The following is a 27,352-nucleotide window of genomic DNA, read 5'->3' on the forward strand; positions in this document are numbered from 1 at the left end:
GAGCTCGAAGATGTGTGAATCAATATTCCAAACTTTTATTCTTAAGAATATTTATAAAAGTACTGAAATTTAAAAATAGTAACATGTAAACATTGATACAGAGGAATAGCATTCCTATACATTTATGTACACACAGTATTCAGAGAGGACATATCTTCTGAATTGAAATCCTGACTTGTGCTTTCCTCTCCAATAAATAGATCAAAAAAGTAGGGCTTCTGTCAAAAGAAAAAGACTCAGAACATCAACATTTTGATCCTAGCATTTAAAAGCTTTCCAGTTGCTCATGCAACCATATGAAGAATTTTGGTATGTGAAGAGAATTTTTCTAGCTCCAAAAAGCTACTGCTGCATCCAGAGACTCTTGAATTGTGAAGAATGCTGAGCGCTCTGGAGCGCTCATATTTGAGTCTGTAACACATGAATAGGAGGTGTATAGGGTGGTGGTGCAGGTGATGGCTTTATTCCCCTGACTCTCATGTAGGACAGAAACTGGTCTGGAATCTCAGCCAGAACATCCTTAGCAAGTCTTGCCATGCTTAACACATGGTTTCCACTTCTGTCAATGTAATCCCGGAATGGCACAAACTATAAAAGAAAAGATATGTTCACACAGGTCATGATGCAGATGCAAAATACATCTTAAAATACAAAAATGAGAAAACTTGATCTAGGCAGTAAAGGTATATTAATATACTACCTTGCACACTTTATATTATAAATATATTTATAGACATCTATGTTATATATATATACATATTATACCTAAAAAAATCCATTTTCTGATAGAAACATATTCTCAAACCATGGCTGGCTCAGATTATCAGCTATGTGCTTTATTTACACATCTGGAATATCTCTCAACTTCTTCCATATAAAGCTATTTTTGGCTTACAAGTCTTATCCATGGCCTCACCTACCAGAATTTGTAGGAGGAATGTTTGCTATCTGAAGTGAACAAAACAGAAAGGATGACTTTATAATGTTGATCATTTTTATTAGACTCAGTAGGATTGTGAACCACCACTGTGAACATTTATTCTTTTAACCTAACACCAATAAACATACCAAGACTTTAAACAAGAAAAAAAAAAATTGATTTCAAAAAAGAACTTGTTATGTCGCACCCAAATCTGCAACACCAAGAAGGCAGCTACCAGCTCTGCCTCGGAGGTCAGACTAATAAGTTGCTCATGCTGCTGGTAAGGAAAAAAGAAACAATCTGGGCTCCTTGATTTTTATTCACAACAGACAGCACACAGAGATGCAGTGGGTCAAGCTATGTAATACGTTGTGCCAAAAGGAAGGTTTATTAGGAATTCTACTTCTTGCTCGGATTTTGGAGCCTATCTCAGGACTGCAGCTGGGTGACTTTTCAGAACCAGGATTCAGTGTCCAAAGTTACATCCGGTACTGATATACTAGACTATGCTTGAATACAAACCCTAATGGTATCTTTGTCCTCTAAGGAAACAGAGAAGACTTGAATGTAAACCGTTTGCACATAATACTCCACAATTAAACTAGAACTCATTGAGAAGCCAAACCCAGGGATCTCTAACCTTCTGGTTGAACTCTGAAATATGCAGACTCTTTTGCCCATCATCCCAGCGTGAAACATTTTGTCTTCTTGGATGCACACCAACCAAGGTTTTACATTAATTTTTGTTTTACTAAAAAACACTAAAGCTTTCAAGATAAGGGAACCACTGAATTACAGTGGGAGTTCAGCTTACATTGCAATTCTGAGAGCCTGACAGTTTTCCAGAAACAGAAGAAATTTATTTAATATAGTAAATAAATCAAGAAACTCTTGGGGGGTGGGGAGGGAAAGACAAAGACAACATTTTATCAATAAGGAACTTAATTAAATTATTTTTTCATCATTTGAAAAGCAATTCTCACCTGGACTTATGAAACTGGATGTTTATTGCTATCATTCAGCTATGGTGTTGGCTTTTTTTTTTTTTTTCTGTAATGAATTTCTGTGTTTTCAGTGGAGGCAATATTTAAAAAATGCTTAAAAGAACCAGTATATGAAAAACATAGCTTGCTCATCAAAATTAAAATAGCTGAAAAACAAAAATTGTTCTGAGCAAACAGCACTGCTATAGATTGTGTAGGGATTCAACTCAGTTGACTCTGCCTAACTCCATAGATGATGGAGTTCTCAAATTGACAGAAAAAACAGCTTTGATCCTATGTATTTGCACTATGCAAATACTACGTTACATTCAAACCCAAGCAGCAAGACCATGCAACTATACAGGTGGGAGAACAATGGGCAAAAAGGAACCTGATTTTAGGGTACGAAGCAAAGCATCTGCAGATCCATAATTAATTAACTATAATAGCCACTTCTATGTTTATTCAGTGACTTTTCAATATTAGAAGCAAGTAGATACTGTGACATTTTCTAGTACTGACTCGTTTTTTTCTCTCTCTCACACAAACAAGAAAACCCATCACCAGTTTTCAGAAGTCAGTACAGTACTGCTCAGTTTCAACAGCTTGCTCCTTCTTAAACTCCATCAGCTTATTGGCAAGAATAAATCTAACTGTCCCCAGAAGCATGAAGTTAGAAGAGTAACAAACAAATGGAAAAACCTCTGTAGCCTGTAGGCTTACACACTGAGCTGTGAAGGGATAAGCTTAGTGTCTATCTCACATTTTTTCATTTCCTAATGCAATGGCAGTCTTGTAAAAAGCATATGCAGTCTGGGTTAAGAATCAGAAAGTATCCCATTTCAATCCCATTTACTTACAGACATGAAAACTCAGACCATAATTTTGGCAGCAAAGGGAGGCTATTTAAGCAATGCAGTTACACAGTATGGGTGGCCTAAATTAGTTCTCCCCTCTCCTTATGGGATACAGATATCAGAAGAGTTAGAGGAACTACAGACAGAAACATACGTACAGATACACATATGCACAACAAGGCCTAGAGCAACCACACAGAACAAGTAGGAGTGGTAGAGGAATATAATGAAAGACAGAAGAAAGATCGAAGGGAAATGGAAAGAATACAAAATGCTTTTCCTTTACCATGATAGTTCAATTTATGATTTTAATATATAAAATTCTCAACAGAAACTATACATACATTACCACGAGTTAAGTTTTTTTTTTGGTCAAAACTTCTTAAATAGAAAGAGGATAACAAAATAGCAAAAATTCCGTAAATTGAGGAAGAGCTGGTAGGCATATAATTCAGAGTCCCTACAACACCTGTGTTTATTATCAAGGAGGGAAAAACAAGATAAAATCTTTCCTTGAACTGCAATGAGTAGTAAATGTAATAGATATACCAACTGCTAAAATTAAGTTAGCTTTACAAACTAACTTTAACTAACCTAAAACAAAAAAAGGTTATCTTTTTACATTTGAATACTTATTTTATAAAAGCAAGTCATTTTCATCCTACCATATACCAAATAAAGGTCATAGTAAACTTAAAGCGTTTGACATTATCCCTCTTTATTATGTAGCTAGCACATAATGTATTTGTTATTATTTAGACAGAAGGAGCACAAAATAGTACTGCCTTCAGCTAATCTGGTATGACTTGGGGCAAAGTTCTGAATGAGAGATGTTCATATCAAGGAAATGTTTTATTACATTTCTGAGATGCAATGAATTCTAAAAAATTGAAGGAAGTTTAGTTGTTGTTTTTTTTTTTAATCTCAGAAGAAAGTAGAATGTTTCTGATGCATAACACTTTCAGTAACCTTTTTTATAGCATTTTTATAGCATTTGAAGAAGTTCTGAAGAACATCTGAAGAACATTTGAAGAGCCCTTTATTTATGCTCTTTCAATGTAAATGGCAGCTTTTGGAGCTGCTATTGTTTGGATGAATTATGTACAACGTCCTAGCATTTATTAAAAGTGCCAAGTGCTATGCATGTTAGAAATATCTGAATTAGCTTAAAAATCCTGACATGGCTCACGTTTGCAGAAAAACTACTTTGGGGTCCAGAAGCACTTGCAGCTTGTTTATAGCTGACTTAGTCCAGGTATCTTGGGCAAATATCATTCCTTCTAGTCGTCAGGTTGATCTGATTTTTGAGAAGTTTGTTGCTTTTCATCTGTCAGCATCAATACTTCCTTTAGCATGCACGGACTAGTGTGCTGGGCCATCAAATCCTTTTCTCTGTGTTTGGTTTTCCTCCAGTATCCCATAACAATAAAAAATTTGCATCTAGTTTATGATGCAATTTTTTTTTTTAATTTTAAAAAAAAGAAAAAGATGAAATTAAGTCTGTCCAAGTGGTACACAATGAGGTAGGAAGAAAGGATGCCAGAGCACAGATTAAATATTCTGGAAAACCTGTGGACTTCTAGAGATTTACTGCCCTAAGAAAGAAGGATGATTACCGTGGATAAGAGCACACAAAACTACTATACTACCCTGCATGTGACTGCTTAGGCATCAATGACAACCAAAGGGCTGACTGAATGATTGTAGAGAGCAGAACAGAACAGGAACAGAACCAGAGCAGAGCAGAGAAGTGGAGCAGCACATGGAATGCAGGTGAGAATAGGGTGTTAGGGTTTGGCTCAGTCACCTAAACAGAGACATCTGCTGTCATATGGAGTACCTTAAGGCATGAGATATCTGCAGGGTCGTATGTGGCAGGCAGGTCACAGGAAATGGGAGTCACTCATAACACTTCTGGGCTGGCAGTTAGAGGAATGGAAAGATATCCTAGGCATTTTAAATACATTTGCTACGGCCTAGGTACTGCTGATTTCCAAAAATGTTGCAATTCTTTTTTACAGACTCACGTAAGATTGCAGTACCTGGAACACAAAGGAAACTAACACTTCTCCTGTTGCTGTATAATCCTAAGACTTTATTTCTGTGCTGCTGGTTAGGGGTCATTATAAAATACAAATATATATACAAATTTATATATATATATATATATATATATATATATACAAATTTATATACAAATATAAAATACAAAATACATTCAGTATCTTTGTCTTATATAAAGGCCTATAAGGCACCACAAAGAGTTTCTGAAGTTTTTATAAACATCCCAAGATAAAGTTCATCAATGCTATGGTAAAATGAAAGGAAGGAAGATAGACAAAACATGAATTCATGGCAAACAGGATCAGTAAAATATAATTATTAGATAAATTTTTCTATCCCACCTGCACAATGTCTCTTTCTGCAAACTTTCCTCTTGAAGAAATCCTGACTACATCACCATCCAGTTCTTCCATAGCTTAAAAGAAGAAACAAATTAATTTATCTATGAGTTAATCTACTCCCCTCAAAAAAACATTACTGAGAAAAATTTTAGTTAGTCTACACTTTAGAGCAACAGAATCAACAAGTGCTATCTTTAGGTAAATCGTAAGATCATTGCCATCATGCATAGTAGCTATTTTGCATTTTTTCATGTTGATGATACCTACATTTTGTCTTTATTATCATCTTCAGGACATAACACACTACAACAAGGTCTATCATATTCTTCTGATTCCCAAACCAGCAAGTATTTCATTTCTGTATGGCTATGTTCATAGATGGATAAAAATTCATCTTCAGAAATTACTGTTACAGAAGATATCAAAGAATGTAGCACAGCATGGTAATATCACTCATATTGGGAATATAATGACTGTAATGACATAGGAATTAGGTGCTTTTAAAAGAACATTGCTAACATTTTTGGCTAACTCTTGCATCTTTTTCAACAGGGTCCAAGAAATCTCTGAAGTTGTCCGTATATCCAAAGCTATTCCAGATTTCTATTAAGTGGCATGTCTGCTCTCTGGTCAGTGTGACAATGGGGGGACCTACGATCACAAATCATTGCTCAGCCATTGAATCAAGAATCCCACACTTCTTCTTCCAGTACACTGTATGAAAATCAAAGCACTGCTGCGCTGGAGCGTCTTATGTGTTTACAAACTGGGTTGAGCTCACTGAAGACAAAATTTCAAATGCCAGCTCTTCCAACACAAGAACGTGAAAGTGTAAATAAAATCACCAGGAACCAAGTTCAAACAAAATGAAAGAATACATTTCCTGCAAAGATAGTTAGAAAGCCCATCATATATTGGAACTCCACACTTCTATCTTTTACCCTACTGGCATCCCCCAGAGGCTTTGAGACCTAGACTGGGCAGTAGTATCCAGAGAGGAGTAGCTTAGTCTCTCTACAACAGAACTTAGGTTTGATTGGCCCTTGAATTTTAAAACAGTACATGCTCCTACACACACTTTTTCAGTGCTGGCAACAAAGATGATCAAACCGTCTTCTCTAGAAAGAACTTCTGCATATAGGACAAATATTTCTCTGCCCTCTTCAGCACTATGGGACTACAGATTTGGCATACACCTACTAGATGCATTTCACCTGGAACCTAAGTCCAAAGAATCACAGAATTGCCACGGTTGGAAAAGAACTGTAAGATCATCCAGTCCAACTGTCTACCTATCACCAATATCTGCCACTAAACCATGTCCCTCAGTACAACATCTAAAAATTTCTTGATCACCTCCAGGGGATGGTGACTCCACTATCCCCTGGGCAGTCTGTTCCAGTGCCTGACCACTCTCTCAGAGAATTATTTCCTAATGTCCAACTCGAATCTCCCCTGGTGAAACTTGAGGCCATTCCCTCCACTACAGAAGAAGCCCAATCTCACATCACCACAACCTCCCCTCACTATACTGTAGAGTCCTAAGGTCTCTCCTGGGCCTCCTCTTCTCCAGACTGAACAATCCCAGCTCCCTCAGCTGCTCCTCATCACACCTGTGTTCAGACTCCTCTACAGGTTTCCTGGCCATCTCTGAACACACTTCAGGGCCTCAATGTCTTTCCTGTAGTGAGGGACCCATAACTGAACACAGCACTTGAGGTTCAGCTTCACCAGGGATGAGTACAAAGGGATGATCATTTCCCTGCTCCTACTGGCAAGACTTTCTTATACAAGCCAGGAAGCCATTGGCTTTCTTGGCCACCTGGGCACACTGCTGGCTCATGTTCAGCCAAACATCAACCCATACCCCAGGTTCACTTCCTCTACAGTCTTCCAGCCACTCTGCCCCAAGCCTGTAGCATTGCCTGGGGCTGTTGTGGCCAAAGTGCAGTACCTAGTACTTAGATTTGTTGAACTTAATCCCCTTGGCCTCAGCCCAGCAATCCAGCCTGTCCAGAACCCTCTGTAGGGCCTTCCTACTCAGAGGCTGATAGACAGCTCCTCCCAGAAAATGGAAACTATATCCTGAAGTAACACAGAATCCTGCTTTAAGAAAAGCTATAGGAATGACATCCCAAGAACTCCATAAATTCAACCTCCAGAAGTAAAAGGGAGATGGAACCTTCACGTCCAGACTGAATCAAGAGGAGTCTGGGCAAACCCAAGGATGGGACAAACAGGGAGAAAGGGAAAAAGGCAAAGGAAGGATGAGAGACAAGTAAGTAATATAGGACTAGAGGATTATCAAGAAAACATAGAGCTTGCAAATTTCCCATCTGTGCATTTATGAAAACAAATGGTCTCTTCCCTTTGACTTCAGCATACAATCATCTGAAGAATAAACGTCAGATTGGACAATCTCTTCTAGGAATACAATACTTAAACACTAACATACCACTTGCCATACTCCTAGAATATTTGTGTAAGAACTAAAATGTATCATCATTAAAGACTATTCACATTATGTATCTGTACACATAGAGACATACTGCCTAACCAGAAGTACTCAAATGGAAAAAAAAGGATGTATACCTTTGAAGATCAGATCTACATGGAGCATCTACATTTCATTGTGTGGTGATACACAAGATGCCAATCGATAAATTAGTTCAAATAACTGAAGTGGCTAATTCACTGGAATAGAGAGCGCTATTCCAGAACATCTAATGAAAGAATATGTAAATAACCTTGGTGATTTATTTCCTGCTGTAATATTCTCCCACTGCTGCTAGACAGCAAGGCTCACTTCTGTTATAAAGTGAAACCTGGCTTAACTCAGATCACTGCCTCAAATTTATTTTCCTTTGTATTTTATTACTGCAGTAAGAACAGGTGATCAATATTTCCAGTCAACTGATACATCACACAGCAATTAAATATTGATGTTTCAGAAATTCAAAATTACTTCAGTATGCTTATTTTATTCTTCCCCTCCTCCATTTTCTAGAGCACTGTAAATGCTCAGCCCGCATATGATTCCATGACTTGAAGAGAGAGCCTGAGGGGCTCAACATGGTAGCTTGTAATCATACTGAGTTATCAATCAATCCAGCTGGAAATGTCAACAGTACTTACTGCTTGTTCCATATTACGTGAAGAACAGTATGTGTTTCAAAAGCCACATATTACAGATACGTAAACAAACATAAAACATTCTAGAAAAAAAATACTAAAACACTTACCATCAAACTCTGCTGGCCCTACTCCCACTATAATTATTGACATTGGAAGCTTTGAAGCCTTTGAAAGAACAAGAAAAAGAGGTTTAATACATTACATAACCTCAGCCAATATTATGTAAGATGCAAAAACAATATGAATAAAAAAACATACAGAAGTGAAGCTTTAAAGAACAATTCCTTATCCTAATATCCTAAAATGATGAGGAGAATAAATCTTCAATTTGAGCAATATGTATCTTCTGTTTCTTCCATGAATGAAAATTTTTATTCAAGTTAGTCATCCATGCACAAAGCAAACAAGATATTAAATTATGTTATGGTTAAGAATTCTAATTTTACTTAACCTTTTTCATTCAATGAAAAAATGAAAAGATGGCTTTCCCTGAATGAACTCTCTGTAAAACCTTAAAAATTATGAAGACAGCATCATAAATACTGGACTCCCCTGCCCTGACAGCACTAGATGTCCACTACAGATATCTTCTGAAACTGGCTCTTTTCAAGAGGGTAACAGTAAAAAAATAAAACATCTAACAAACGTCAGGGCTGAGAAATGTTTCTTATTGTGATCACAGAATCCTTTGAGTTGAAAGGAATCTCTGAGGGCCATCCAGTCCAACTCCCCTGCAGTGAACAGGGATACCAGCTGTGAACAGCTAGGTCAGGTTGCCAAGGGCCTTATCCAGCCTCGCCTTTAAAGTCTGCAGGCACAGGGCATCAACCACAACACCAGGTAATCTGTTTCAGTGTCTCACCACCCTCACTGTAAAAGATTTTTTGATATTTTGATATTCTGATGAATATCTGGTACATATCTGAACATATCTGAATATCTGGTAAATATCTGAACATCCTATTCTGGGGGTTGGACTTGATGATCTCTGGAGGTCCCTTCCAACCCCTACAATTCTGTGATTCTGTGATTCTGTGATTCTAACCTGAACTGTGAAACATCCACAGTCATTTTAAACAGGAGTCTACTCTGGCCGAAAATCATAGATGAAGATTTCTTCCTAAATTAAAATCAGCTCAACTGAAGCTTCAAGTAAAGTGGCTTCAGAGCAGACTTATAGTTTTCTTCTGGAATATAGAAGGCATTATTTTGCCTCATCTAAAATACATTTGCTTTTTAAATGCACCATTCCCACTTCCCATTCTTGATCTGTCATAAAACTCTATGTAAAACCAAGCTGAAGACACACACTTAATTACTGTATACATGCTATTTAAAACAATGAAAATATGACATCCTATAAATCATCATTGTGCTACAGCATTCCATATTGTACAGTGTATATTGTGTATTGACTGCAATTTCATTATGAACTGATACTACATAGTCAGTCTTCTATCTAAAATTTGGTAGCAAACACTATTTATTAGTTTTTATTTTAAATTATTAATTTAAATACTAATGCACTATGAAAAATGCTGGTAAAAGCCATCTGGACATGGTCATAGAATCATAGAATGGCCTGGGTTGAAAAGGACCACAATGATCATCCAATTTCAACCCCCCTGCTGTGTGCAGGGTCGCCAACCACCAGACCAGACCAGACCAACCACCAGACCACTCTGCCCAGAGCCACATCCAGCCTGGCCTTGAATGCCTCCAGGGATGGGGCATCCACAACCTCCTTGGGCAACCTGTTCCAGTGTGTCACCACCCTTTGGTCCTAGGCAAGCAGCTCTGGGTGTCTCTGCTTGAGAAGAGATTGGATCAGATGGACCCAGAGGTCCTTGCAACTTCAACCATTCTGTGATAAAGGACGATAAATAGAGCATAATTATAACTGAGTTGCAGTATACTGCATAAACCACTGACAGTGAGAGTAAAGTATTTTTTTGGATATGAAGGCACTATTTAAAGGCACAGAACATGTTCTGCTTTTCAGATGTTTTCGAGAATCTTGGAGTTTAAATTTAACATTCTTCAAAAATATTCCTAATCAGGTAGACAGAGTATTACATGATACTATGTATATGAAGCCATAAGTGGCAAGGTCAGTGAAAAGACAGAGTTCAACTTCAGCATATAAACTTGGTGTTGGCATTTTCTGAATGACAGTATAACCTTTGAACAGTTTGATAAAGCAGAACAGGTCTGACACACATGCTGTAACAAGAAGGATGCATAAAGCACAGTATTAAAAAATGAAACACACTCCTTCTCAGTTTTATACACATCAGCTTGTATTTAACATCTGTCCCTTTTTTCATTATTCCAAATATTATCATGACTGGAAAATGCTACCAGGAAGCATTTAATTAGTCCTGTTACAGTATACTGTGCTCACACTTCAAGAGCTATAAAGAAAAATGAAAATGCATCTTCATCAAAAGTATTCAAAATTCCTGAACTTTTGCTCATTCTAGGCAAAAAACACATCTTCTGTACCTCCAGACATTTGCAGAACATCAGCTATTACTCTTAAAAATTAATTACTTCTCAAAACAAGGGTTCTCTGTATTTCTTAGTGATCAAATAGTTAATCTTACAAAGTAACAACCAGATGAACTTGCTGGTCTCATACTCACCCTCCATACGGACTTGGAATTGAAGGGGAGTTAAATCAAAAGTTTCTCCCCCATGGAGCTTTTCTGACACCTAAAAAAAGGCTCTATTCCAAAATTCTAAGCTAGACAAGAGGATGAACTTGTAAGATGAAAAGTTTGTTTATCCCCTTTAAAACTGAGAGTGGCTTTATCCTATTTTAATATTGGAAAGGAAGTAAACCTATACCTTCAAACACAGCTCAAGCTGTTGTAAAAATTTATCATTCACAGAGCTCACTGGCAGACTCTGTCCATATGCTGCTGCCTAGAACTTGAGGGCATCCTGCTTTCCAGTGAGAGACAGAACATTTCAGTAATATTCTCCTGTGCACCCTACAAACTGGAATGGTGCTGTAGCTGTCTACAGGAAGTAGTGAAAGTGGGCCTTCAAAAGTATGCCACCTAATTCTATAACTTTTGTTTTGACATGACAGATTCACTGTGGTGCATTCACAACTATTGGAACAGGCCTTCTCAAACTCTGGATGAGTTTTTTGCGTACTTTCATCTGACATTTCCCAGGGACAGAAGAACAGTTTGTAGTGTAGGGTATTACTTAAAAGCACGGCAGTTTGAAAGAGAAAAAACATTTAAAGCAATGTTTTAAATAATAATTTAAAGGAACTTGAGGAAAAATCTTGATTTTTAAAATTCGGGGCAACTATCTAAAAGGAAATTAGCTGACAGTTATGCTTGGCATTTGGGACCAGACAATTTGGAGCAGTTTTTAGAAGGTGAGGAAAAAAACAAAAATCAAAGCTGTCTGCAATTACTAGATGGATAAAGTTCATCACAGTTCATCATGTAGTACTGCATAGTAGGAGTGCATGAAGGAGGAAGAGTCAAGAAGCAGATGACAGAAGTTACATGAACATTCAGTGTTAGAAGAGACTTTCCATCAAACAGTAATTAAGCTGAGATACAGCTTTTAATTTCTTCTCATCTTCATACATAATCATTTTTTTTTGCTGTTTGGAAAGAATGGTTAATTTATGAAACTAATTTAATATCTAAGATAATGATAGATTCAGTTTACTTCTTAAAATATTAGTGCCTAGAAAGATATTTCATATTTCAGCATTTTCAGCAAAACTTACATTCACTATGGATTCTTTTGTCTGAGCCATATCTGAAATAACTCCATCTGTAATAATGAGAAGAACAAAATACTGGGAGCCATCTTTAACTGAAGCAGCATATCTAAGGGGGGAAAAAAAGAACACTGCGATAGTAAAACAAACCTTTATATAAGAGCAATTTACATGAGAAGGAGCTGTATTTTTTAAATTTGATGGAGGACAATTGCAAATAATTAACTGTGATAGCACGACCCACTGTACACTGTGATACACTTGTATATTCTCGAGACTCAAGCTTCTCCCTGTACTATACCTGAATATAAGACAAAACACAACCAACACCATTCCAGTCTTGCCACAGTCAAAGGCCACAAGAAGCAACTATTCTTTGAAAATAAGCAGCTCTTGAAGATTTGAAAAGTTCTGAAAGATAGTGAGTCTGCAACAGTTTCATTGAATTCTATGGCCTGTATATCAGAAACCAAGACTAGAGTTTGCTTACTCTTGCTATCCTATACAGTTGGTGAAGAACTTTTTTTGCATGGAACGTGCTGTTCCACTTACTTTTTTATTTGACTGAAACAAGTCTAGTCACTGCCTTCAAAAAGGCTCTTAGTGCTGTGAAGGTTAAGCAAAACTTCTTAATAGAAGTGGTCATGAGTAGCATTGAGAGCAGGGAAAAAATAAATACTATGGTATGTATGCTCAAGTACAGAATATTCATCACCTCACTGGTCACTGGACAGGGTATCTGTCTAATGATGTTCATGATGTTACTCAGAATATTCTAACAGTAAATTTGCAAGTGAATGCTGCCTATAAATAAGATGCTATAACAACAACATTTGAAAGAGTTTGGAAGAGTGTGAGTGAAATGGAATCTACAACTCACAGAAAGCCATACAGATGGGTAGAAAAGCCCCAGAGTCCATCAGCTTGTTGAACACTTGTTTGTACACAAGCAGTAGGGACTGGAATTAAATGCAAAATACTAGCATACAGTATTCAGATCTACTAACAAGTATAAGTCAATCATGTTAGAATGAGTGAAAAAACCCACATTGTAAATACATTTTTCTATGTTTTAGCATCATGTAACTGTTGATCATTAATAGTGCAATAGTTGTACTGAAAATAAAAAGTTTCTGCAAAGTACTCGTTATGCTTACCTGGCTACATGATTAATTACAGGGGCAAAGTTTGTTGGTCCGTAAAGCTGGACTGATTTTAGACTTCTATAATATGCCTCCATTACACCATCAATGCCATGGCAGTATGGATTTTGAGGGTTTCCATTCTAAAGAAAATAAGAAGGGATTTATCTCTAAAAATAGTTATGAAGCAGAAATGATGCATTTTAGTGAATACTATCTAGTGCACATTTTTAAATGGGAATGACCTCAAAATTTAAGAATCTATTCAAAGTTTGCTACCAATATCCACAGTAAGTGCCATGGTTGGTTCTGACTGTTAGCTGCCTAGGGAAGAAGTTTTTGCAGCCTCGTACTGTATGCAGTCTGGATCACTGAAACAGGTTCCCAGACATAAATGGAATTAAGTAGTCCTTACATTGAACAGTAAAAGGCGTTTCTTGGTGTGCATTTAAGGTAAAAATTACAGGGCAAATGATAAACTAGAGTCACATTCAGGAGCACCAGTTCTGGCTCAATAATTTCCAGTCAGATTTTAGTTTTGTAATTTAATTGGCATGTGTACAAGATCTCAGATTTATTCCTGGAATCTCATCCTATACTCCACTAAGGTAACTCTAGTTACCTCTAGACACCTCTAAACCAGCAGCCTGTAAAAGACAGGTTACAGAAAACAACAACAATAATTTAAAAAAATTGGGTCATGATTCAATTACATATCAAGGTAAGATTAGCTTCAAACTGAAGTATTTCTGTTTCTCACGCTGCTATTGATGAGGTTTCTTTATTACTATTTTTGGCCTACAGGGACTTCTTGACTCTGGATGTCTGTCAGCAACTTCACTACGATGAGAAATTTTGAAACGAGTCTTTTAGACCTAAGAATTCGAACATTTTCTGTAATTACTTTTCCTATTAACCACAAAAGACAACTCTTCCTCCCCCAAATTAGGTTGTGGTAAGAAATTTAAATAAATTTTTATATATTTGCTTACCAGTGCAAATTCATGCGATACTCTTCCATCTGGAGGCAGTCTAGCTCCAAAACCTAGAGCTGGGAACATTTTATCACTATCATAGTCCTGAATAATTTCACCTACTGCTTTCAGTGCCATGCCATATGCATTCAGCTGATAGGGATTCATATAGTGCAGTGAAGTAGGTTGTGAAGGGTTACCTGTTGAAGCAAGAGTCAGGTTTACTTTACAACTGAATCACTCCCAGATTTTCTCTCTTAAAAATGACAGAAATCTAGGAAAGAAGAAATTGAAAAGGAAACAAACCTATTTCCTACAAATGTAACTGTGGTTAAAACAGGTAAAAATGCAACATTCTTAGTACATCTTTAATAGGTTAATACTAGGACGTGTAAGCTTTCTCACCAACGAAATGATAGCAAGAGATTGTGACTTCAATTGAGAATTTGTGTCACTTTTGTAGTGTAATTCACACTCCTATCATGAAATTTACTAATGTATTACGAGATTCTGAAAACAATTCTGTGGGAAAATCAAAACTTTTCTGTTTCACCATTCTTCAGCCTCACTCTACTTGAAACTCCTTTGATTTCTACTTCTCAATGGAGTCTTCCAATTTAGCCAATTTGCTCACAGCAATAATGAATGGACACAAGAAAATTACAAAGTATGTAAACAACTGCAAGTTGCTCCTATTTATGCAATTCAGTATGTATTTTTTTAATAGAAAATTTCTATCTGCTCTGTTTGTCCAGCATTTCTGGACAGGAATTGGTTTCTAGTCTGTTGCTCAGCTGACTTCAGGTGGTGCCAGGTAAACAAATAATTCGTAATACAAAGTAGTTAAGCAGAATCCTGACATAGTACACACACATAAACACTTCTAAAAAGTGTTTTTAAAGTGTCTTAAAACTAAGCACAGCACGAGAATATAGAAGCTTATTTTTATTCTTACCATTTGAGGCTGTGAAGTCAATAGCTACTGTGAAGTTGATTTGTGTTCTGCAAAATGAACAAATACAGCTCTTACTATTAGCTTTACTGCTATGAGGAAAATAAATGATATATAGTAATGTTTTTGGACAAAATGCAGGAAATCTTACTTTCTAATTCAGGTAATGCACATTGAAAATACCATTTCAATGGTACTGAAAACATTTACTTTATTCCATCCCTCCTTTTTCACTGCTTATGAAAAATCCCAATTCCACATTTAGATTATTATGATCTCCGTGTATTATTATTTTCAACAGTAATACTGATTTTTCCTTTGACAAGGAAAGAAACTGACAAGACAATAAGGGTTCTACTGATCTGCTCTTAACACTAAAACCCATGTATTCAGTCAGAATGCATTAGTAATCATGCTATACATAAAATCCTTGGAGCAGACAGCAAAGTTTTTGGCAGAAGATATCATTCATGGGAACATAATATTTTAAGAATTTTAATTTAATACTTTTAGGAGTACTTTCCTTTACTATCAAGGAAAATTGTGGAAGATAAAAGTAAAATCTGGGAATGGGAATATAAAAATTAGCAATTTGAGCAGTAGCTAAGTAAAGCCATTACTGTGCATGAATCAATTGTCAGCGTACCATTATTGTCAGAAAAAGTAGTCACTAATGGACTTATGGAGTGACAATCCAATTAATGCAATCCTGTAACTTCCTTCAGCACAAAATACTGTCATTCTCAGATAATATCTGAACTGGTAAGACTCTAATCAGGCAGAAGAGTTTGGATGAATCCAAAAATTGACTTTTTACTCAGACCAAGTCTTTTACACAGTCCTTCAAATTTCTGCCTCACAATAAAATTCACAGTGCACCACTGTGAATTTATTGACCAAACTGCCAAAGATTACAGCTCTTTAAAAGTTATTGTACAAGTTTAACTCATGCACACTTAGATCAAATATCAAGACCTGACACCTGACCTTACAGTAGAAGATTTACTGCTCAAATAACCTTATCACCCAGAGAAAATGCTACTATGACATGAAAACATAGGTTCACACATAAAATCACATGGAATCATTTTATTACACTGACCAAGGCCTACACAAACTAAGCTAGGCATGAGTGGACATCATCTCTAAAAGGCACCAAAACCCCACCAGCAACCACAGTATTAAGAAGAGCCTTGTGGTTCCCTGGGATGCTGTCAGCCCTAAATACGTCTAAAAATGCATCAAAATGGACTTGAATGAAGAACAGTGAAAGCTGCTGCAGACTGAAGAGTTCTGAGACCTATGATTTATGAGATATGCATCCGGCTGGTAATTCTGCATTCTGCTTTGTGCACTTTCATCCAAAATACACTATTGTTAATGGTATGACAAGTCAGATTTTGGTTGGTCGATGCCTGAATGTTAATCCTTGTGGTTTATCAGCCAAACCGTCCTTCTATATCATCAGTTAGTTACAAGAATAAACACTGTAAGAAGTGCATGTCAACTACTTTTTATCACTATCTCTGCAGTATGCAGTACGGCTGTCTTCCTCAGTCATTAACAGGATAGGAAAATCAACCAACAGCAAAAGACTAATACAGTACTTTCTCTAGTTTTATATTTAGAGTCCTTATTAGCACTGCTAAACAAAGCTGGTTTTGAACAGTCATCTCCCTATACTTAGATTTTAAGAGCTTTACTGTGGTGCAGTGTTTGAAGACTAAAACAAAACTCTTAAAACCATTACAACCTGCACATCAAGAACAGAAATCCTTCAGCTGGATGAAGAACACATAACTGGGAAAACTTCAAACAATTCTTCCCCTGCGGAAGCAGCAACATGTGTTTGTAAACTCATTTTCTACATCAGTTTTCCTGACTCAACTTGTAACAGTTATGCACATTCTGAATGTACGACAGAAATGAGAAAGCAAAGTAAAAAAATCTTTAAAAGGAAAATGGGTAACGAAAGAAAAAATATCTGAAATACATCTAATTACAAAACAAAATCACATTTAATGTAACTAAAAGTAGTGACTGACAACAGCAGTTTCAGAAGTATACCAAAACCTGATATGCCTGTGTTAAATGCATATTGCTCTAGGTAAGAGAAATTCAGCTGTTGAACTGGAAAAAATCCCTCACCCATTTATTACCATCCACAATAATCTGGACTACAGTTTTTCTCTAAGAAGAAGAGTATATTTATTACTGCATGTGCCAATTCGACAACCGTAAAAATCATGGCATAAAATAAGATCAAAGCAGATGTCTACCTTTCTACAACAGAAGTTAAATCACTTACTTGATCTTACAACAGTTACACAGACACATACACAGATTAGAATTCAGTTTCCAACAAGTTTCTACTGTTATTTTATAACCTCACTACACCATGGAAAATTTGAGGAATCTAAAATGGCATTAAATGCCATTTTCAGGCAACTAGATCCCACTCTTAATGCAAGTGTCACATTGCATTATGGACTCATAACCACACAGTATTATTCATGCCTTACAGTGGACTGGGGAAGCTGGAATAAACTCACTTAGAACAAACATGCACTGTGATTGCCCTGTGTTTTCAATGATCGTTTTATACATTCATATATAACATACTTGAAATGTCCCTCTTAAGTATGATCTTGTGGAAAAGAGACATGGGAAACTAGGTCACACAAGGCACTAATGTCTTACAGCAAAAGGAATGACAAACTACAGAAAGGTATGAAATGAATATCAACCCTTGTAGTCAAAATTATCAAAACACAATTAAATCTTTTTTTGAGTAGAAAACTGGGTATCTGAGTTCAAACAATTTAACTTCAAGTAAGTACCACAGCAGAAAATATTTCTAAAAGCAGCTGCACTAATGTGAACACGTATTTTGCGTGAAAGATTAATTTGAAAAGGTATTAATTTCCTTACTGCTCCTCAGGACTGAAAAAAAACCAAACCTGCCCATAATTTAAAAAAAACCTAATTTGGGAAGGCTAATTTAGAAGCTGTGTGTTGTGGAAACATCAGACACAACTAATCTGGAAGTCAAGTTAGATGACTAGAAAATTAATGTGAATGATATTTTAAGAAATGCTTTCACAGTAATACATGTTATTCTGGAAACAAATTAAAAGTAATGAATATATCTGGCAACTCAGACAACTGCCCTGTTTTTATTTCTACCATGTTTAACTTCTTTTCAACAGAATAACATTTAGGTTCTATCCACTGTTAGGTTACTGCTGTTATTAACATAGTAATGACATGTTCATCAACAGTAACATAAAATCTTATGTAAGGGACAATAGCTGAAAAAAAATAATTAATTCAGTGTGGATGCCTAAAATTTTAAAAAGCATCTGAAATCATAGTCTTCAAGACAAACTTAGATGCATGATTAAATAACTATATTTTGAAACATGCCAAGAAAGTGGAAGCTTTATTTAAGATCCTTTACTGCTCATTTATACAAAAGCTCTCAAAGCTTAGAGCAGTATCTGAACTATGAAAAAACACTGCAGTAAAATCACCTATCTGCATAATGATTAATAAGGAGGGATATGCTGAACTACCTTCGTGCTTAACTTGTGAAAATAAATGAACTGGCAGACAATCTTTAGACTTTTATACACAGAGCAGTTCGTTATGATGCTGAGGAAAACTAAGCAAATATTATGTGAAAACGGAAGTGAAATCTGGGGTGTTTTCAGGATTAACTGAATGTTCTCAAGAAGGGACATACAGTGTTACTCTAAACAGCCAGAAAGTCATTTTCTGAACAGTGCTCAAAATTACACACACAAAAAATAAACAGTATGATTTGTGTCCTACCTGTATGTAGAGCATCAGAAAATAAATGAACCAGTCACTAAGCTAGAACCATACTTCAATGCAAGACCAAATGTGGAAGAAAAACAGAGGTTCTCAACACACAAAGCAAGCATAAGGTAAATATCCATACCTAGGAAATCCTGAAAAGCAAAAAATCTCTTTTACAGAGCAACACATGAATGCTTTACTGTTATTCCTGTATGTACCTCTAATATTTCAAAGTGCCACAGTAACGTACGTAAGATGCAATATGGAATCCAAATACCTCACATACAGGAACTTTTCCAAACTTAGCTGCATAACATAGGTTAGATTTCAGTTTAGAGAAGCACAGAATCTGCACAGTACTAAGCTACAGAAAATTCCAATATGCAAGAAAATAATTCTGTATTTACAAACCACAGAAAACTTATGGCAATCTAACTATGTTGAAATTTATGTTAAAGCCACACTCTGTTTAGGCACAATGATGTGCAGCGTTATTCAATTACAGAATGCACCATTTTGTATAAGGACAAAACCACTATACTGACTGCTGTTTGGCCTATAAAGTATCAAAATAAAATAATACTAATAATTTAAAAAACCCAAGGCTGGAAAAGTAGTCTATGTAAGTACTCAAAAATTATCAAGTTCCTGAATTCAACTCCAAACTACCAACTTGGGTATAAGGGAAAAGGCTTTTACAGTGAGGGTAAAAGTTTTCTACAGTGTGTTTGTCAGCATAGTTCTGGGCATAGGGCTAAAGGCAGGGCCCACCTGATAGCTACCCCTAGTCCTGGGCTGGCTGGGCAGCATGGGCTTTGGGTTTTGTAAGATGCAGAGCTGGATGAAGGCAGGGGAGGAGGTAGCCTGTTCTGGATGCGACTGCTAGTGAAGCTTGCTGCACCAAGTTGTGCTTTGAGTTGTTTTCCGAGGCACTGGAACAGGCTGCCCAGAGAGGTGGTAGATGCCCCATCCCTGGAGACATTCAAGACCAGGCTAGACCACGCTCTGAGCAACCTGATCTAGCTGTAGGTGCCCTGTTCATTGCAGAGGAGTTGGACTAGATGACCTCTGAAGATCTCTTCCAACTCAAATGATTCTATGATTTTATGAAATACTTAGAACAGAAAGACAAGCAGAATTTCCTACTGGGAGTGGCAAGAAGGCCCAGATAAATGGGAGAGACAAAGTACTTAAGGCTAAGGGTCAAGAATTTTTTGCTGTTCTTTTAAAATATTTCTAGTTCCCCAGATTTTTCAAAAGTAAGGTTTTTCTGATCAGGAAATTCATTTGCTGAGGTTGTTTTTCTGCTTTGCCAGATGCACATTCCCCATGGAGCTGGATGAGAAGCTCATGATACCCACAGCTTCAAGTGAGGTTGTAAGGTCACAAAGCTGTGCATAAAAGCTGCCAGAACACTGCTGTCTGGCTAGGCAGGCTGGGTCACTGAGTGTCCTGACTCAGGGGAGGGCTCAGATAGAACATCCAAGCACAGCAACATGCCTTGTGGACTCAGAACTGCTAGAGGAAGACATGACTTCTTAGGGTGAACTCATGCTATATCATCACTATCAGTTACAAAAGCATCTTACCAGCAGCAGTAACCTTCACCACAGAGCAGACAGTTTGTGACTTCAGGAGAGCAAGGTAAAACTATCTTCTTTCAATCAGAATTGATACACACGCAGGAACAAGCTAAACCTGGATGTAGCTGTTGACCAGGCTTAACAGTGTGAGTTTTTTTTTAAACAGTACACTGGAAGGAAGAATGAATTTCCTCTGCATCTTCAGAGTGAAAACCAGATAGTCTGATAGCAGAGGGCAGTTGGTGGAGGTTTGAGAATCACATACTGTGCAGCAGTCTATAACTGAATCTAGTGGAGTAACTAACACTAACAAGGGGCTGTATCGTCTATGCTATTTATTGTAAAAAGCCTCCAGCGACAGTATTTTTTTAATCTCCTCTTTGCAAATGCAGCATCAAAACAAACAGCATTTTCTTCGTAAAAGTTTCACAAGATCCTCCTCCGATATAGCTTTATTACTCCTAATTATTCTCCAAGGATACAACATACATGGTTAAGTCCCTACAGTGCATAGCTATGACAGCCCTTGCTTCATAGCTGTATTTCAACTAAGTTTCCTCAGTACATCAAATATGTATGCCATTACATATGATCTACTGGTTGGATGAAAATAGCTGTCATAATAGCAGTTCTAAATTTCCTTTTGTGACCCTCAGTGATTCAGTATAGCTCAGTTAAAATGAAAGCCCTTACAATCCAAAAAATATCTGCATGTTCATATTTGAAAGCATTTATGAAGGCAAGTTTTAACACAATGGTGCAGAAACATTTCCCCTTATTTTTCCACTAATCTGGAACAGAAAAGATGACTTAACACTTGTAGGTTGAAAGAGGACACCGTTCCTGAAATTTTCATGATTTACAAACATCCACTGAATAGAATAGAATAGAATAGAATAGAATAGATTAGAATAGAATAGTGCCACACACTATTCTAAGACATCTAGAAAGTCTGAAAAGTATGGAAAGTTTTGCACAGAGATGTTCTTTCTGTCCACTAAGTCTTGCAGCTTTATGGCTCCTGGTCTCATTTCCAGGTAAGACAGAGCCAACTACTCTACATTAAAATTTGATAGTGTTAGGACAAGGGGAATGGTTTAAAACTAGAAGAGGGGAGACTCAGGATAGGTATTAGGGGGTCACTCAGGGTGTGGTGAGGACTGGTGCAGCTGCCCAGAGAAACTGTGGATGCTCCAGCCCTGGAGGTGTTCAGGTCTCGGTTGGACGGGGCCTTGCACAGCCTGAGCTGGTGGGAGATAACCCTGTCTAAGGCACGGACAATCTAACAAGATGATCTTTGAAGTCTCATCCAACTCATGCCATTTTGTGACTCTTTGATTCTATATGCACAAAATAAAATAAAATACTCTGTTAAGTGTTCCAGTCATTCCTACAAAGCACGATTATTCCAAATGAATTCCTCTTCAAGGCAATAACCCACACATTCCTGGCTTATTCATATACTGGGAGGTGATTTTTATAGGAAAACATGCTAGTAAGTGGAAGGAGAAAACCACTTTTGAAATATACATTAATTTTTAGCACAAACTACCCTACCTTAAACATAGGAAGGTCAGTGTCGTAACAGGTGATTAAGCATCAAGATACAAGGAAAAGCTAGCAACTAAGATGATGCTACTTGATGCACAACAGATACAAAGAGACATCCATCTCTTTCCTACCATACTACTATAAAATTCAGTGTTATTAAATAAAAATAAATTAGAATGTATGAACAAATTTCTATGTCATTTTTTATGGCTTTTTGAAAAAGTCACCAATTATATTTATAATGAAAAATTCTAATTAAAAATGTGCAGATTCAAAATACAAATCAAATCAATACAGCAATCCGAATTAATTACAATTAGCGCTGTCAAGCTTTCCCTTAAATCAGTATTCATTCTAGACACTTCAAATCAATTACAATAAAGTTCTGAACATGAAATATTTCATAAGCATCCATTCATAGAAGAGCCAATATTGTGCCTCCTGCAGAATCACTGTTTGCTTCCCCTTATCTAACTAAAAGGAAGGAAAACAAAAATATTATGGAGGACATACTTGTTGGGAAAACAGACTGACAAATGAGGACAACTTCACGTCACCCTTCCTCCAAAATTTGTTAACTGGACTGAAACTGATGTGCAGTAGAATTAAATGAGATGAAGTAAGAGAAAGACAGGATCAAAGAAAATGGTTGTGAAACTCAGTCTCCTGGTTATGTTTTCAAAGAAGAAAATTATAGGTGTTAGAAGAAAAGGTAACATTTTATTAAAAAAAGCCTTCAGATTTTTCACTGGCATGTGCTTAGAAACAGATGTATGAATCACTAAACAAGATTTAGATAAAATAATTAAATGATTATGATTAATGCTCAGACTTTTAAGCAGAGTAGTCTACTGAATTATATTCCATTCTTTTATCAAAAAAGAGGGATAATCTCCAAAACTAGTAATTATTAATATTGCAAGACTTCTTTGCTTTGAACTTAGAGAGAAAACACAAAATATCAATATGAATTACAGTAGTATTATTTGTATTCAGAATTTATATTAATCTTCTACGGAATACAGATATGTAACTAGCATTGTAAACAACTCCGTGGGAAATATGATAACTTAATTTGAAAAGATTACACATGTATGCACTCTTTTCTTGTCTTTCCAAATTTAGATATAAAACTGAACAGATTCTAACAACAAATGAATTGAACCCACTTTGAGGAGAAACAGGAGGATCTGAAGAGTGGAAACAAAGAGATTATAAGTTTTCCATCATAAGTGTTTCCACATAACTGAACTGATGGCAATGACTGCAACTCTAGAAGACCTACATCATTTCTTTGTCCAAAAGCATCCAGGAACAAAATGCAGGCACTCTGAGGATAGTAAAAAGCCTTAGTGACCCTAACCAGCCTCATCTCAGCCCTCTGACCACACCCTCATGGGCACAGGAGCCCCATTTAAGTCTGAAGTCTGAGTTGATGTCAGAGGAACACAGAACTCCAGCTCAGCTATGCCCACAGACTGACTTCATAGCTTCACCTCCTTGAATTCTCAGCATAGGCCCACCTGACAATCACTGGAACTGATCCTGACCCTTATCTACGGTTTGACTTTCTATCCAGATCTTGATTTTCCTCATCACCACAGATTTCCCTGAAGTTTTGGATTCTTAGCTGAACCTGTTCACCATCTCTGGGCCTTCCATGCTTGCCTTGTTCATGGAATCATAAAGTGGTTTGGATTGGAAGGGACCAGTAGAAAGAAAAGAAAAAGAAGAAAAAATTCTCCAAAGATATGAGTAACAATTTTAAAGAGAACACATCTACATCCATGCTTAAAATCTTAAGCACTCACATTTGCAAGAACTATCCATGAAAATGCTCTAATTGCATTTAAACTTAAATGAGCCAAAAGACACTGTGTTTTGACATACATAAGAGACTATGACCCTTAGTAAAAATACTGAATTTTATTCACTGAAGAACAAACAGCAATAAATTTGAATATCCCGACTTTGAAATTTAACTTTATGGGAGAATTTAAACATCAAAGAATTTGTTACTCCTTGAGAGAGAAAAAAAAAATTACTCTCTGCTGAAGCACATGACTTAGGTCAACAATATTGACCTTTTCTTAGCAGTGATCCATTCCCTCTACCAGTTATGAGTTTGATATAGTGTATAATTTCCAGCTGTATTTCTAAAAACCTTAAAAATAATGGACTGACAGTTCCTCTGTAACTAGAATATAGCTGGTGGCATCATCTTAACAGAACAAACTACAGTGATAGATGAGTTAGGAATAAATCTTAAGCACATTATCGTCTGTAGGATTACCATGACTGGAAACAAAGATAAAGCAGTGTATTGCTAATGGCAAAACACAACACAGACATTTTTTGTATTTCAGCTGAAGCCTGGTTGAAGACTGCCAGAAAAAAAAAGCTGGTAATTTGTTCCTCGAAAGATAAATAGTAATCTAAAATAGCTATAGAAAAGTAGGCAGTATGCCTCAAAAAGTGTCTAAAAATGTGTAGTAAATTATTTCCGTTTTCTTCTAGAGAATATCACTTTCTGGTACAGAGCTTAAGAATCGAGAATTCCTGAAATTTGATCCCATTTCCAGGTATATTCTAGGGTAAGCCATTTCCTTCTGTCTCTTCTTCCCTTTCAGAATGACAATAAATGAGAAATTGAAAGTGTTATAAACTTCACATAATTAGTATTGAAAAAATGCCTTTGATGGGGAAAGGCTCTAAATAAATGCCAATCATAAATATATCAAAGATCACTGTAGTCAAAAGAAATAAAACAGCATCTTACTAATTTAATAGTACATATATAATTCCCTTTCAGTTAATTCCATTTTCACTGGTTGATCAGACTCAACATCATTATTTTTGTACCATTACCTATTCCAACAGTACACATGAAGTTCCATAACTTAAATGACATGAATAACTTAAGAAAATACAGTTTCTGCATGAGGAAACGATACAGTTCTTACAGTAATAACCTGGAGTCATCATAAGCAATGTACAAATATTTAGTGTACAAATTATTAGTGAATTACAATGAGATTGTGAAAAGAGGAAAACTTTGTTGACTATCACATACCCGCCTTTAATATAGTCAAGGAATGAAACTTCTGTTTCAATTAGGAAGGAAAGCAGTGTAACCTGAAAGCAAACAAAAAGAGACAGATGTGAACTGTCATTTCCCAAATAAACAAATAGAGACACATCCACAATGTTTTTGGAGGTAAAAAAAAAAATGTAACCGTTTCAGAAACCTTTTTGAAAGGGAAGAAACAAGTTTGGAAGTCTGCTACAATTTTTTGTTGGTGGTTGTTTTGTTTTAGTCTGTTTCAGTGTGGGTGGTTTCTTTTTTTTTTTGAAGTGAAAGATAATGGATGAAAGATCACTTTCCAGGGCAGGCAAACTACGCTTATTCTTTTTGAAGTATTACCGAGTACTTCAGTTCTGCTTAAAGAACTCAACTACTATTATTTATGCCATTTCCCATGTTAGCAATTGTACTGGGTACTGATACACACACATACATATGAATATAGAAAAATCTTTAAAGTGGAACATATAGAAAAATGAGGAGATGAGAAATTTTTTCACTATCGGTTTTGATCATTCAGGAATTTTGGGAGTCCTAAACATAAGCAGCAGCTTAAAATGTGGCATTTTGAGTGCTCAAGTTGCAGAAATTTTAAATCAAGTGGAAAAGATCTGGCATTGAAGGTTTTCATAAAGGTTCATGAGGCAAAGAATTCACTCCATATTATTTTTGCTTTATTTACAAATTATGTTGTCCATATTTCTGAGCTTAAAATGACCTCCTAAGTAGTAATGAATGGAAATGGCTACTCTATCAGTGTATTTCTTTAAAATAGCATGAGATAGCAATCAATGACCTACATCCACTTTGCTAATTTTTTTTTTCCAGAAGGCAACTTTCCATTAGTGAGAATGATGATCTTAGATGGTTTGGAAATGGAGAAATTTGTTGGGACACCAAATATCTTGGGTGAATGACAGAAAGAAGTAAAAACAAAACTATAGGTAAACATATAGGAAAGCGACTATTCACAGAAGGTTAAAGGAAGGCTGCACATAGGAGGGCAAACGGGACAAAATGGAGTCAACATAAAAGCAATTATAAAAAACACTAGTAAAGAAGAAAAAAGGAAAGAAAATTACTAACACCGAACCACTTGTTGTAAATTTCCTATTAATTTGAGACAAAAAATAAAAAATCCACAGTTGATTCTGCCTGCCCAACATGAGTAAAAAACGTTCTTTCAAGTACAGACAGCCTGAAAGAACTATATTCTAAGACTTTAACTAGCAAAATAAATAAATAAATAAATTTAAGAAATTAATCAGATCTGGCAGGGTAAATTTTCACAAACTACTTTTTACATTTTAAAACAGAGGTACAAAATAAGTGATAGTTTTCCTACTGATGAACAGACTTATACAAGAATGAGAGACTGACAAATCGTTTCTTCAAAGCTATATATTTCAGAGTGAAAGTAGTCCTCCTGGCTTCACTGGGACTTTCCATGAGCAAAGAAAAAAAAACTCCATGCTGAATTTTCAAAAGAACGTATCTAAAATCTGTTTTGATTTTCCAGTATACAGTTCTTCAACATTTATCTTCATTTTCTCATAGATGCTCTGAGTATCATGGGTGCCAGAACACAGAAGATGTGAAAATGCTGAAGGGAATTATCTGTGTTGCTAACAAATGGTTCATAACAGAATATGAATAAAAGGACATTAAATTCTCATCCCAAAATAGCCTTAACAGAATTTTCAAGATGGACTTACAAAGTGCTGTTGGCAATAAAAATTTATGACTCTTCCTGCTTTAGCATGAAGGGTGTGACTTAGCAGCTTTTATTGATGCTACGTGAGCAGTTAAATTTAAACATAAAATCGACTTTCGAAAATGCAAATATGTTTCAGACAAAATCTAATAGTGTCCAATCAAATAATTTCAAGAATCTGCCTCCAGTTTTGGTGTAACTCATTTTTAAAATCATTGGCAACTTAACAGCACACTTAAAAACAACTTTAAAAAAAAAACATAAACACATCTGAAAATAAATGCTGTAGTACAGTAAATAGTTTATTGTTGTAGCTTTCACAGATGGTTCTATTCCAACTCTGTTATATGTCAAGTCAACTACTTTGTATTTCAAGAGAAAAGTATTCAGTAATATTACAAATTATATCTACTTACTGTTCCAGAGTTAATATACTTTTTCTTCTTTCCTTTTTTCTTTGGATTTATTACCTA

At 36.1% G+C, this 27,352-nt stretch overlaps 1 protein-coding gene across 1 annotated transcript in view; it reads right to left on the reverse strand.

Annotated features, from left to right (window-relative positions):
* Window positions 1-399: 399 nt before the first annotated feature.
* Window positions 400-27,352, reverse strand: part of CPNE8 (copine 8) — a gene marked incomplete at both ends in the record, with an annotated part of 92,195 nt that continues 65,242 nt past the window's right edge. The window contains 9 exons of the mRNA XM_079541777.1: window positions 400-588; window positions 5,168-5,241; window positions 8,410-8,467; window positions 12,063-12,165; window positions 13,214-13,341; window positions 14,191-14,372; window positions 15,128-15,174; window positions 25,154-25,215; window positions 27,296-27,349. Coding sequence (XP_079397903.1) covers window positions 400-588; window positions 5,168-5,241; window positions 8,410-8,467; window positions 12,063-12,165; window positions 13,214-13,341; window positions 14,191-14,372; window positions 15,128-15,174; window positions 25,154-25,215; window positions 27,296-27,349 — 897 coding nt within the window. The remainder of the gene's footprint in view (window positions 589-5,167; window positions 5,242-8,409; window positions 8,468-12,062; window positions 12,166-13,213; window positions 13,342-14,190; window positions 14,373-15,127; window positions 15,175-25,153; window positions 25,216-27,295; window positions 27,350-27,352) is intronic.

Source organism: Tetrao urogallus (assembly GCF_951394365.1).
Source record: "Tetrao urogallus genome assembly, chromosome: 1".
In the NCBI taxonomy this organism is placed as follows: domain Eukaryota; kingdom Metazoa; phylum Chordata; class Aves; order Galliformes; family Phasianidae; genus Tetrao; species Tetrao urogallus.